We start from the raw sequence: 12935 nt of genomic DNA, 5'->3' as shown, positions 1-12935 counted from the left end.
CAGGTGAGGAAATGGCAGCGTGCACAGATCAGGTGACATGCCCCAGAGCAAAGCCGTGGTGTGGTCAGTAGGGGAGTTGGTCAGGCTTCACATCCAGCTCTGATCGCTCCGTCCCCATGACATTTCATTATCCCTAATGCAATTTTCGAACCAGGATGCACACCTCCTGGGGTTCTCAAAAACACAGCCAGGGGTAAAAGGGATACCTCTTTCACAGCAAAACAGGTAGTTTTAAAAGAATAGATTGTCCAGCTGCCCAGCCTACATGTGTTCTCTTTGCTCTGGTCTGCCTCATGTGAAACTAGCATGCCAGTCTCCCTGCCCACCGGCCCCCCTTGTTCCCCTTCTGCCACTTCAACCCAGACATGCCACCCATCTCATCCAGAACCTGTATTACCTCCAGGGCGCCAGAATTAGAAGCAAATTAAAATTATTAACATCCTTGGGGCGCCTGGGTGGCTCAGTTGGTTAAGCGACTGCCTTCGGCTCAGGTCATGATCCTGGAGTCCCGGGATCGAGTCCCGCATCGGGCTCCCTGCTCGGCAGGGAGTCTGCTTCTCCCTCTGACCCTCCTCCCTCTCATGCTCTCTGTCTCTCATTCTCTCTGTCTCCAATAAATAAATAAAAAAAAATCTAAAAAAATAAAAATAAATAAATAAATAAAAATTATTAACATCCTCAAAGCCTCTTTTATATTTTTTTAAAGATTTTTATTTATTTCTTTGTCAGCGGGAGAGAGAGAGAGCGCGCACAAGCAGAGGGAGTGGCAGACAGAGGGAGAAGCAGACTCCCCGCTGAGCAAGGAGCCTGATGCGGGACTCCATTCCAGGACCCTGAGACCATGACCTGAGCTGAAGGCAGACCCCTAACTGACTGAGTCACCCAGGCGCCCCTCAAAGCCTCCTTTAATCAAGGCCCCAAGTACCATCCATTTTTCTAATTAAGAGTTGCATTTCCAATACAATTTGAGTTTATTATTATCACAATGTGTGAAATCTTTGCTATACTAGTTATATATTTTGTACTACTAACAATTATTATGAGAAATCTATCCAGAAAAAAAATGTTTAAACTTCTAGGGCCTTATGATCACAGGAAATACTTAAAAATTAAGTTTCAGGGTTGCCTGGGTGGCTCAGTCAATTAAGCAGCCAACTCTTGGTTTTGGCTCAGGTCATGATCTCCCAGGAGTCTTCTTGGGATACTCTCCCTCTCCCTCTACCCCTCCCCCTGCTTGTGTGCTTGCCCTCTCTCTCTAAGATAAATGGGTAAATCGTTAAAAAAAAAAAATTAAGTTTCGGGGCGCCTAGGTGGCTCAGTTGTTAAGCGTCTGCCTTCTGCTCAGGTCATGATCCCAGGGTCCTGGGATGGAGCCTCACATTGGGCTCCCTGCTCTGCGGGGGGCCTGCTTCTCCCTCTCCCACACCCCCTGCTTGTGTTCCCTCTCTCGCTGTCTCTCTCTCTGTCAAAAAATAAATTTAAAAATCCTAAAAAAAAAAAATTAGGGTCGCCTGGGTGGCTCAGTTGTTAAGCGTCTGCTTAGGTCATGATCCCAGTATCCTGGGATCAAGCCCTGCATCAGGCTCCCTGCTCCAGAGGAAGCCTGCTTCTCCCTCTCCCACTCCCCCTGCTTGTGTTCCCTCTCTTGCTCTGTCTCTCTGTCAAATAAATAAAATCTTTAAAATAAAAAAATAAATAAATAAAAATTAAGTTTCAAATTATATACATTTTTTTGGCAGGCAAGTGTGATCAAGAAAATGTTCAGGTGTAAAAACATTAGGATAACTTGTGTGGGGGAAGTCTAATGGAAATATAATTTCTGACTATTAAGATCTTGTCACATGTTTTTTAAGTGGAAAATGGTAAGATACATAATCACTGTAGTGTTTAGATTCCATTGGGTATATTTAAAAGAAAGAGAGAGAGAATGCATTGGAAATTATGTCCTGCGCAACTATTTAAAATTACAATGAAAAATTTTTTGTAGGGCTCCTGGATGGCTAAGTCAGTTGAGTGTCTGCCTTTGGCTCAGGTCATGATCCTGGGGTCCTGGGATCCAGCCTGCTCAGCAGGGAATCTGCTGCTCCCTCTCCTTCTGCCCCTCCCTGCTACTCATGCTCTCTCTTTCTCTCAAATAAAGGAATCAAATCTTTAAAAAAATTTTTTTGTCAAAGATGTGTGAGGGGTTCTATAGGTCTTCCTGTTAGGGTCCATGAGCAGGAACTATGTTGAAGTATGGGCTTTAGGATCTGGAAGGCATCTGATTGAAGAATCCATCTTGATCGGTTTATGGATGTGGGCACTGAGGACCAAGGAGGATTAGTTGATTTTCCCAAAGTCACACAGTTCAGCACCCAGGTGTACTTGCTTGCTCATTCCTTTCACTACTTCGTGGGCCTCCACTGTACTCTGAAATCCCACCACCAGTTCTGACGAATGAGGAAGGGTGACAAAAAAGGATCTCAGAACAGTTACTGAATAACAGGGACATCCCTTGGGTAGGTTGCTCTCTGCCTTGTGGCTCCAGCCCCAGGGGTCAGGCTGGGAGGCCAATGTGAGACTTAGGACCCAGGGTAACCGGTTGGAGGATACAACCTAAGGTTTTGATGGGCTTCAAGGTGGGGATTTTCCTTGTAGGGTCACCCCTACCCCCACCCCCATCACATGAGCCTAATCTTTGGAGTCCTGAAAATCCAGCCTGGGCCACCACCATCTCTCATACAATACACCTTTCACAGGACACTTGAATTTCTTTTTTTTTAAGATTTTATTTATTTGACAGAGCAAGTGTATGCATAGGAAGGGGGAGTGGCAGAGGCAGAGGGAGAAGCAGACTCCCCACTGAGCAGGGAGCCCGACGTGGGACTCGATCCCAGGACCCTGGGATCATGACCTGAGCAGACACTTAACCAACTGAGCCACCCAGGCACCCCAGGACACTTGAGTTTCATCTGTTGGCCTTCGTGATAACCGTACCAAAGAATGGTCCCATCTTAGATCTGATGTCTTGTGCATTATGTAACCACCATGGTTTACATAGGGCCAGAGAGCCACTCAGAGTCCCTCACACCAGACAGGGGCTGGGGCTGGGTCAAGCCCTAGGATCATGGTGCACCTAAGTGGATACCCCTGCTGGTGTGCTCCCCCCAGCGTAACTTGGACATGGTGCATGCACAGCCATCTTGTGCATCCTGCAGTGTGGGATCTTGTGCTCAGAATTTAGGAGAGGGGTTGGATCACACTGATGATGAGGCAGACACAGATTTTTTTTTAAATGGTTTCCAAGGTTTGGTTAGTTTGAATCTCTATGACCCCTGATTTCCCTGCGGAGCAAACATGGTAAGGTTGGGGTGGGGCGGGGGTGACTGGTTGACCCAATAGATGGGCAGGCCCAGGCAGGCTGTGGACAAAACACTGAACCGCAGGCCTGGCCCTCCAACATGAACTCAAACATGGTTGGAGCTGGGGACACAGAGCTAAAAGGAAAGGACACAGGCCACTGTCAGGACACACAACCAAAGCTAGGACCCTGCTGACGTGGCAGCCCTCCGCCCTGGCCCCTTACTGCCCCCCACCCCTCTCCCCCGCCTGCCAGCTGCCACCAGGGCTCTGCCCTGTGTCTGCCACACCTGTCACTGCCCGTCCTTGTCCAGGGGGGGGCCCCATCAGCCCCTCCTCAGCTACCCAGCACAGCAAGCGGGTAGTGGGGAGGGGAGGGAACATGGAGCGGGGGCCGGTGGTGGGGGCAGGGCTGGGGGCCGGGGCCCAAATCCGGGCGCTGCTAGGCTGCCTGGTCAGGGTGCTGCTCTGGGTGGCCTCTGCCTTGCTGTACTTTGGAAGTGAACAGGCCGCCCGCCTCCTGGGCAGCCCCTGCTTACGGCGCCTCTACCATGCCTGGTTGGCAGCAGTGGTCATCTTTGGGCCCCTTCTGCAGTTCCATGTCAACCCTTGGACTATTTTCGCCAGCCACGGCAACTTCTTCAACATGTGAGTCCACTGGAGGCTGTGGGCGCTGGCTCCCTGCACTCTGGGATCCCAGCTCCCTCCTCCAGGCTTCTGTGGTGCTGCCAGTCTGGACGCTAAAAATAGGCTAAGAGGTTGAGAAATTGGGAGGAGGGGGAGGGGAACAGAGTCCTAGGGTCCAGGGGAAATCAGGAGCAGGGCTGAAGAGGAAATACGGCTCCTCGAAGGCTGAATGGGCCTCTAAGGAGACGGCAAGGTTTAAGTGGCTGGGGGGGGGCGGGGAAGAAAGGGAACCAGTGAGGATATGTAGGGTGGGGGACAGAGCAGGGATGGGAACACAGATGGGGTGGAAGATGGGGCGCAGGCGGGTCTCAGTAGCTAGTCTCCTTTCTTCTGTGCCCACAGAAAGTTTGTGAATTCGGCATGGGGCTGGACATGCACCTTCCTGGGGGGCTTCGTGCTGCTGGTGGTGTTCCTGGCTACGCGGCGTGTGGCCGTGACCGCCAGGCACCTGAGCCGGCTGGTGGTGGGGGCGGCAGTGTGGCGGGGGGGCCGGCCGGGCCTTCCTGCTTATCGAGGACCTGACTGGCTCCTGCTTCGAGCCTCTGCCCCAAGGCCTGCTGCTGCACGAGCTTCCTGACCGCCGCAGCTGCCTGGCAGCTGGCCACCAGTGGCGGGGCTACACCGTCTCCTCCCACACCTTCCTGCTCACCTTCTGCTGCCTGCTCATGGCCGAGGAAGCCGCAGTGTTCGCCAAGTATCTGGCCCACGGGCTGCCAGCCGGGGCCCCCCTCCGCCTCGTCTTCCTGCTCAACGTGCTGCTGCTGGGCCTCTGGAACTTCTTGCTGCTCTGTACCGTCATCTATTTCCACCAGTACACCCACAAGGTGGTGGGTGCCGCGGTGGGCACCTTTGCCTGGTACCTCACCTATGGCAGCTGGTATCATCAGCCCTGGTCTCCAGGGAGCCCGGGCCACGGGCTCTTTCCTCGGCCCCACTCCAGCCGCAAGCATAACTGAAAGAAATAAAGGCAAACCTGGCCTACCTCGGGCTCTGCTCATCATTTGGTTGGGGGGACTCAGAAAGGGTGGGAAGGGTAAGAAGGGAGTCAGGCAGTCTCTCGCGCGTCCCTCAGCCATTCTTTGCTTGCTCTCCATCCTTCCTGCTGTCCTTTCAAGTCTCCCAGTCCTCGCAGACTTCAAGCTCTCTGGGGGGCTCAGATATCAAGGACCGGCAATGCCAGAGCAGGTAAGAGTGCCCGTCGGTATGGGCAGCACTCCTGCTAAGCAGGTGCTTCGTCTCCAGCCTGGTTGATTGTTTTTTTCTGCCTCCTTCACTGAATTCCCCCTTCCACCTTCCTTAAGGGCCTGCCTGTCTGGGCACATTTACTTAATAGGTATTTATTGAGCCAAGCATAGTTCCATGCCTTGTGAATAAGGAAGACAAGGTTCCTGCTGTTTGGGGGCTGGTGGGTTAATGGGGGAAGCAGATGAGAAACTCACAAATAACAGCAAACACTTCTCTTGCGCTTACTATGTTTCAGGCAGCGTTCTAAGTGTCTCTAACCTCTTCCTATAAATCAAGACATTAAGCCCTCATAACAACAACACCACTATCAGGTGGGTTTGGTAACGTTTCTACTGTACAGTTGTGAAAACTGAGGCACAGAGGTTAAGTGGCTTGTTCACAGCTAGTAGATATCAAAGCCAGGATTATAAACCCAGGCAGTAAGGGTCCATTGTCTGTGCTCTAAACAGAGGACCAGCAACTACAGCCCTCCTGTGGCCAGATTTTGTATGGCCTGAGAGTTAAGACAGGTTTTTACATTTTTAAAGATTGAAAAAAAAAAAAAAGAAGAAGAATATATCATGGTATGTGAAAATTACACAGAATCCAAATTCCAGTGTCCATAAAGAAAGTTTTACTGGAACCTGGCCCTGCTAATTCATTTAGGTATGGCTGTTTACCTGCTCTAAGGGCAGAGGTGAGTAGTTACTACAGACACCATATGGCCCACGAGAGCCTAAAATGTTTACTATCTGGCCTTTTACAGAAAAAGTTTGCCAACCCCTGGTCTAAACCACACTATCCCCCCAAAATAAACTGGCTAATATCAGAGAGCTCCAGTGCTATGAATGTACTACAACAGGCTGGTTTGTAATAGAGACTTGGCAGGGAGGTACTTTATAAAGGATGATGGAGAGAGTTCCCTCTGGAGAGGTGATATTTAAGCTGAGAACCTAAGCTGAGAACCTAACGACAACCCGAGGCGGGGAAAGGGTGTGTCAGGCAAAGGGATCGGTAAGGCCAAAGTACCTGAGACAGGAATGAATGCTGACATTGGGTTTAAGCAACAATGGAAGGCCCAGCTATTTGCAAGTGTAAGGAAAGGGGGAAAGCAGTGGAAAGTGAGGTTGCAGAACAGGGGCCAGGCAGGCCAGGCAAGCCTTCTGGGCCAGGAAAGCCCTTTAGATTTCATTCTAAGGTCAACAGGAAACTGAGAGAGAGCTTTAAGCCAGACAGAGGTCTGTGTGGAGAGTATAGGGGGGGTTGTAGTCCACAACATGGGTCAGGAGGGAGCTGACCGGGGCCTGGGTTGGAGTGGTGACAGCGTCTGAATGTCACCACATGGGCCAGACGATGCCCGTGGAGCCAGGACTAGGCAAGGGAGGCCAGAAAAGATGGAAGAGCGCCAGATAAGGCTTATCACCGTCCCAGGCCGAACAGGGACAGAAGAGAACCAGAGGAGTCCGGAGGCAGGGAGATGGAGGAGGGCAGTGGCTCCAGGAGGCGGGAAGGCGGGCCCGCGGTGCGTGGGGAGGCTGGGCGTGGAAAGAAGCGTGTGTGGGGGTGATAGTGGCAGTAGGCTGGGAGACGAAAGGCGGGAAGCGAGGAGGCGGGGAGGGAGAGGCTGGGCTTCGGGAGCAGGGCGGGAGGGGGAGGCAGGCTGGGACGGGCCGCCGGGCGGAGGAGGCGGTGGCAGCGCTCCTCTCGGCCTCCAGGGGGAGCCCGGCCGCGGCTGCCGCCCTCCGCCCCCTCCCCTCCGGCTTGGCCCCGCCCCCTCCAGTACCTCGGCTGCCCGGCTACCCAGGAAGGCCGTGCGGGTGGCGAGCGCTGCTTTCGCTTTCTCTTCCCCGTACACACTCCGCTTCTCGTGCGGCGCTAGGCCCCCCTCCCCGGCCATGGCCACGCTCAGGGTCCAGCCTGAAGCCCAAGCCAAGGTGAGCGCTGCGGGTTCGAGGAGGGGCCCATTAGGGAGGCGTGGCTCCGAAAGGCTGCAGGCGTCCGTGACCGGCCCCCCGGCCCCCGTCGCGGGTTGGGGTCGTGGTCGATCGGAGCCCACGTGAGCCTCGGTGCCAGGAGCACCTGCGCCCTGGCCGGGGGAGACAGGCGAGGTCCGCGTGCCGGGAGAGGCCAGGAGGTCGAGGTTCAGCGGGGTGCGGTGAAGCGGAGAACTGGCGTGGAGGGGAAGTCCGCTGGCGCGGGGCCCCGGGCCACACACAGACAGGGTGCCGGAGCTGCCCTGCCACCTCATGGCTTTTCCCACGGGAGGGCCCCCGGCCCACTCCACAGGGTACGCCGTTCCTGCCCCAGTCGCAGAGGCTCTTACACCCCTCCTTGTACAGCCCAGGAGACCCGAGGGATCTGTTCTCACCTGGACCATTCGCCCTTCACCGCCAAGAATGTTCTCATCCCCCACATCCCACCCCACGGGGATTCACTTCACCCTCCCCAACCCCACGGGATGCATTCCACCCTTCCCCAGGTCAGGCCCTACACAACCCTAAAGGAATGGTCCTCATATGAACTGGCCATAAAGCCAGGTGTCTGAAGGGCTGCCTGTGTCCCACAGGTGGACGTGTTCCGTGAAGACCTGTGTACCAAGGTAAGACCTGCCCCATCAACACCCCACTCCTACCCAGCTCCCACGGCTCAACCCTTCCCTGCTGGGCAGCGGCAGCCCTGCTTCACTGCCAGGAAGAACATGTTATTCTGACCCCCATCTTCCTCCACCCCCACCTCACACACAGACAGAGAACCTGCTGGGGAGCTACTTCCCCAAGAAGATTTCTGAGTTGGATGCATTTTTAAAGGTACTGGGGGCAGCAGAAAGCTAGAGAATAGGGGTCAAGGGGAGAGTCTGGGGAGCCATGAGAGTGAGGCCTCTCGAGAGGGATGCCTTTGCCTCCAGCTCTCCTCCCCCCCTGCACCAGGAGCCGGCTCTCAACGAAGCCGACCTGAGCAATCTGAAGGCCCCGTTGGACATCCCAGTGCCTGATCCAGTCAAGGAGAAAGAGAAAGAGGAACGGAAGAAACAGCAGGAGGCAAGCCGGGAAGAGCTGGGAGGAGGGACCCAACCATGGGAAAAATCAACCTTAGGCCTGAGTGCCAAGAGCCCCTCTCTCCCTGCAGAAGGAAGACAAAGATGAAAAGAAGAAAGGGGAAGACGAAGACAAAGGTACCACCACGAATGGACTTGAGTCTCACTTCCTAGGAGCTCTTCCCCAGGGATTGCTCTTCCCTGCCCTCACACAGTCCCAGCCTGGTGACTGACCCATTGCCCACTGCCTAGGTCCTCCCTGTGGCCCAGTGAACTGCAATGAGAAGATCGTGGTCCTCCTTCAGCGTCTAAAGCCTGAGATCAAGGATGTCATTGAGCAGCTCAACCTGGTGAGCCCTCCCACTCCCACCCCCAGGCTTCAGACCTAACCCTTTGTCCTCCTTGGTCCCTATCAGGTAGGGCTTAGCACCAGCTGGGTCTCAGCAGGAGAGAGCACAGCAAATGAAGCCAGAATTATAGGCCCTGGGGCTTAGGACGGACTTGGCATAACTCCCCCCGATCGTGGGCAGGGAAGCAGAGGACAGGAACCTGGGAAGTAGGTTGGGAGCTGTTGTGGCTTTGATGCCTTTCCCTCCTCCCAGGTCACCACCTGGTTGCAGCTGCAGATACCTCGGATTGAGGATGGGAACAATTTTGGAGTGGCTGTCCAGGTGAGAGCGCTACCCCACTCCTCTGCCCTCCTTACTGCTCCAGTCCATGCTGCTTTCCACTTTCCCCCTTGCATTCTTTCCCCAGGAGAAGGTGTTTGAGCTGATGACCACCCTTCACACCAAGCTGGAAGGCTTCCACACTCAAATCTCCAAGTGAGTGACTGCCCACCTACACGTGCATGCACACTCCACCTTTGCCTTGGACAGAGGCCTGGGCTCCCTCTTCCTTCTCCCACTCCATACCCTTCTACTTCCTACAGGTATTTCTCTGAACGGGGCGATGCTGTGACCAAAGCAGCCAAGCAGCCCCACGTGGTAGGTGAGGCCCAAGTCAGGGTGCATGGTGGGGGAAGGACACATCTGAAGTCAGACCTGACTCAACACTCCCACAGGGTGATTATCGGCAGCTGGTGCACGAGCTGGATGAGGCAGAGTACCGGGACATCCGGTTGATGGTCATGGAGATCCGCAACGCTTATGTGAGGAAGCGAGGGGGTGGGGGACAGAGGGAGCTTTCCTAGGCCACCTATTCCCTGACAGACTGGGGGTGAAGGCTCACAGAACTTAGCTTCTCCATAAGGCTAGAAATGGGGCACAGCAGCCACTGGGGGCCTGTGGCTGACCCCCACTCCTCTCTGGCCCTGTAGGCTGTGTTATATGACATCATCTTGAAGAACTTTGAGAAGCTTAAGAAGCCCAGGGGAGAAACAAAAGGAATGATCTATTGAGAGCCTTCTCTCATTCCGTAATGGGTCCAGCAGAGACCTTCCTATCTTTTACAGAGGACTCCAGACTTTCCCCAACTTCAGCCTGTTGAGGTTTCTCCCTCCCCTTGCCTCCCAGGCATAATAAATAGTCATACCATTGTCCTTCAACCCAAGTCTCTTTATTGGATCCTGACCCTTTCCCTCCCCCACCCCCCCAGCCCTGGCTCAGGTATTTCCATTGGTGGGACCCACCCACTGGGTGATTTGGGTGTTCAGCTGCTGGTTGGTCCAGTCCTGCCGGATGTCGTCAAGGTGGCAGTCAAAGTCCACAAGGTGCTGGTGGGCCCGGCCCTCCAGTAGTGCTCCCACCATCTGCCGTGACTCTTCCCAGTCCCTCCACATCACTCTGAAATAATAACCCCCATGGAGGTCAAACTCAGCAGGGGGCCAGACACTTGGCAGAGGTTAGCATCTAGACAAGGACCCTTGGGGCAAGATCAAGGACAGAGGAGGCCCAGGAGCTGTGGGCTTCCAAGAAGAGGTGAAGGGAGTGGGGCACTCACAAGTTCTTGTCCTTGGGGACCCAGCGGGGACCATGGTTTTCCAGGACGATGACGGGGGGCACATGAGGCTGAGGCACCAGTTTCTGATTATCCAACTGTGCAGACAAGGAAGGTCTGGTGAGGGTTTCAAGGATTCCCCTTTCCTACTTTCTCACCAACTCCCCACCCTGAAACCCAAACCTCACCATAATAAGGACTGCACCAGGGAAGAATTCTGCAATCCGCCCAGCGATTTTCAAGGCCAGAGGCCCAGCGCTGTATGGAGGAAAGATCAGAGGAGTGAGGAGCTGACCATGGGTAGACCCTGTCCATCTGAGCTGGACCTCCCAGGTCTCCTAGATGATGGCGCAGTGGTGGCCTTTCCCTGTAGCAGGTCTGGGGGGTCAGGCCTGCTTGAAGCTTCATACACAACTGCTTAATGCTTGAGTGCAGTGGAAAACAGGTGCTCAGATTGTTGGTCAAGGTGGAGATCAAAGGTGATCTTTTGGGAGGGTAATTTGGCATAATTTAAAGATTTATTTATTTATTTATTTATTTATTTATTTATTTGAGAGAGAGAGTGCGAGAGAGAGAGAGCACAAGAGGGGGGAGCGGGAGAGGGAGAAGCAGACTCCCTGCCAAGCAGGGAGCCCGATGCGGGACTCGATCCAGGGACTCCAGGATCATGACCTGAGCCGAAGGCAGTCGCTTAACCAACTGAGCCACCCAGGCGCCCTAATTTGGCATAATTTAAACAGTATATGCTGACCCAGAAATTCCACTTATAAATAATTTACTGTAATAATTGTACAGTGTCTGTATTAACAAAAAATGGGAAACAATATCAATGTTTAAGGCATTAAATAAATCATGGTACTTCCATACTCATACTATATAGCTGTTAGGATAAGGTAAATCTTGGTGTAGAGATGGAAAAATGGCAGATATTTACTAAGTGAGGTGAGAAAAGCAAATTACCAAACTGTGTATAATTTGATCCAGATACATAATTAATATGTAAGTAGATAACGTTTTCTATATATAAGGACATTTCCTTTTTTTTTTTTTTTTTTCCCCCCAAAGTTGCTGGTTGGGCTTCCTCTGTGTTCTTTCAGCACTTGGCGGGGGTCACCTCAGTTAAAGCCAGGTGTCAGCCTGTTATTGATACACAGCTATGCTCCCCACCCCCACCACAGCTCCTCCAGGGAGCTCCTTCATATTTCTTTATATTCCCTCACTCCAGTACCCAGCCTAGTGCCTGGTGGATATAGTCCCTGCTCCTAAGCATTTGACAAAGGAAAGATGAAAGGAATGACCAAGAGTTCTCTTGATCTCCCATCCCATAACCCTTAGCCTTCTGCCTCTGGCTACTCCACTCACCTCTGGTCGTCCAGAGCTGCATTGGCATGATAGTACCCAGCCACTACCAGACCGGCCTGCGCGCCCCACGCATCCACCTGCCGTGGGAAAGGGGCCATCAGAAACTCAATCGTGCCGCCCGCCCTGTAGGTGCGCACTGCTGCCAAGAGGCCGGGGATGGGCTTGGGCTAGGGGTGTTAGGGGGTTTCGCGGTGGTCGGTGGGCGTCCAGCGGCGGCACCTGGTTGAGGGCGACCTCCAGCATGACGGACAGGGCCAGATGGCTGTGGAACAGGGGCACACAGTCGGTGAGACACAGACATTCTCCCGACCGCGGAGCGGGCGCCAGCAACAGCCCGTTGACGGCGGCGTGCGGGTACCGGGCGGCGTGCAGACACATCTTCACGTAGGCCCGGGCCGAGATCTCCACCTCCCCCATGGCCAGCGGGGCCCCAGCTCGCGTCCGCGAAGCTCCCTCCCCGGCGCCTTCCTTGGCCCTTCGCTCTGCCCCCTCACTTAGATTCGGCAGTGACGCTGACTCCGCGCGAAGGCAGCCCGCCGGCTCCCGGGGACCTGGGTCCCGGCGCCCGGCCCCCACCTGGCCCAGAACGCAGACGGTCCGGATTGCATGCTGCAGCGCCGAACTCCGCCTCCGCCCGCCCCCGGCTGGCGGCAGCAGATCCTCGCGGGTCTGGGGGACTCCCGGCCCGCTGCGGTAAGCAGCACCCGCTTCTGGAGTCCCGCCCACGTGGTGCTCTTTGATAGGCTTAAAGGTTCTCATTTTGCCCAATCACCGGCCGCGTCCAAACCTTCCCCGCCTTTGTCTCCCGCGAACTGGAAAGAACCCACAACTGAAAACTAAAGAGAACTGCCTGCACGCTGATTGGCTAGGCTACTCGACTTCGGTCCGGGATTGCAGGATGGCTTCGTCTGACACCTGTGCCTCCCGCCCCCGCAGGCCCAGCAAAGCCAGGAGGTTGGAGCGCGCGCTCCGCGGGGGGTGTCCCAGAGAGCTCGATCTCCGAACCTGGACACAAGCGCACTGCCTTGCTCCTACTATGGAATGAATGGATTTGTACTCTAGGCCAGCTCCGTCACTGATGAGCCCTGTTACCTTTGCCACTACAGGATATCTGGCCTTTGGTTTCCTTAATGCAGTCTCTGCAGAAATAAAGGCGGCAATTGGCTGAAGGAGGGGGAAAGAGGACAAAAAAATTTACAGACCCATCTTTCCCTTAATGTCCTGCGGTATAATTTCCTTCAACATAATGCCTTGGGAGCGTTTTTCCCCTTGTCAGCTCTTGAGAAGGAGTCCCACCATTCACCCATAATGAATGAAACCTCACTCCCTCTCCAGGCTTGCACTGAGCTGA

The 12935-nt window shown here is 54.2% G+C and overlaps 3 protein-coding genes across 5 annotated transcripts; 2 read left to right on the top strand and 1 right to left on the bottom strand.

The window, feature by feature from the left end:
• Window positions 1-3721: 3721 nt before the first annotated feature.
• On the top strand, window positions 3722-4982 carry FITM1 (fat storage inducing transmembrane protein 1). Its single transcript, XM_021695571.2, is given in 3 exon segments — window positions 3722-3987; window positions 4369-4510; window positions 4512-4982. Coding segments are annotated over 3 exon segments (879 nt in total).
• Window positions 4983-6908: 1926 nt separating this feature from the next.
• Window positions 6909-9830, top strand: PSME1 (proteasome activator subunit 1). Of its 3 annotated transcripts, none has more exons than XM_044918438.1 (11): window positions 6909-7184; window positions 7817-7849; window positions 7995-8057; window positions 8178-8288; window positions 8377-8422; window positions 8537-8634; window positions 8887-8955; window positions 9041-9108; window positions 9216-9270; window positions 9348-9442; window positions 9603-9824. In XM_044918438.1, exons 1-11 carry the CDS (start codon window positions 7146-7148, stop codon window positions 9625-9627), a joined length of 702 nt encoding a protein of 233 aa, XP_044774373.1. In that variant the 5' UTR covers window positions 6909-7145; the 3' UTR covers window positions 9628-9824. The 3 variants fall into 3 exon arrangements, with proteins under 3 accessions (XP_044774373.1, XP_044774372.1, XP_021550958.1); XM_044918437.1 differs by having other exon boundaries at window positions 6911-7184; window positions 9080-9108; window positions 9348-9434; window positions 9603-9830; XM_021695283.1 differs by having other exon boundaries at window positions 6915-7184; window positions 9348-9434; window positions 9603-9830.
• On the bottom strand, window positions 9821-12298 carry EMC9 (ER membrane protein complex subunit 9). The gene is made up of 5 exons (XM_021695284.1): window positions 11804-12298; window positions 11585-11661; window positions 10411-10480; window positions 10226-10320; window positions 9821-10068 (listed from the first exon to the last, which is right to left on the bottom strand). The coding sequence occupies exons 1-5, from the start codon at window positions 11999-12001 to the stop codon at window positions 9888-9890; spliced, it is 621 nt and encodes a 206-aa protein (XP_021550959.1). The 5' UTR covers window positions 12002-12298; the 3' UTR covers window positions 9821-9887.
• Between the last annotated feature and the right edge of the window lie 637 nt (window positions 12299-12935).

The sequence above is a fragment of the Neomonachus schauinslandi genome, chromosome 9 (assembly GCF_002201575.2).
Source record: "Neomonachus schauinslandi chromosome 9, ASM220157v2, whole genome shotgun sequence".
In the NCBI taxonomy this organism is placed as follows: Eukaryota; Metazoa; Chordata; class Mammalia; order Carnivora; family Phocidae; genus Neomonachus; species Neomonachus schauinslandi.
This window is presented reverse-complemented; position numbering and strand designations above follow the sequence as displayed.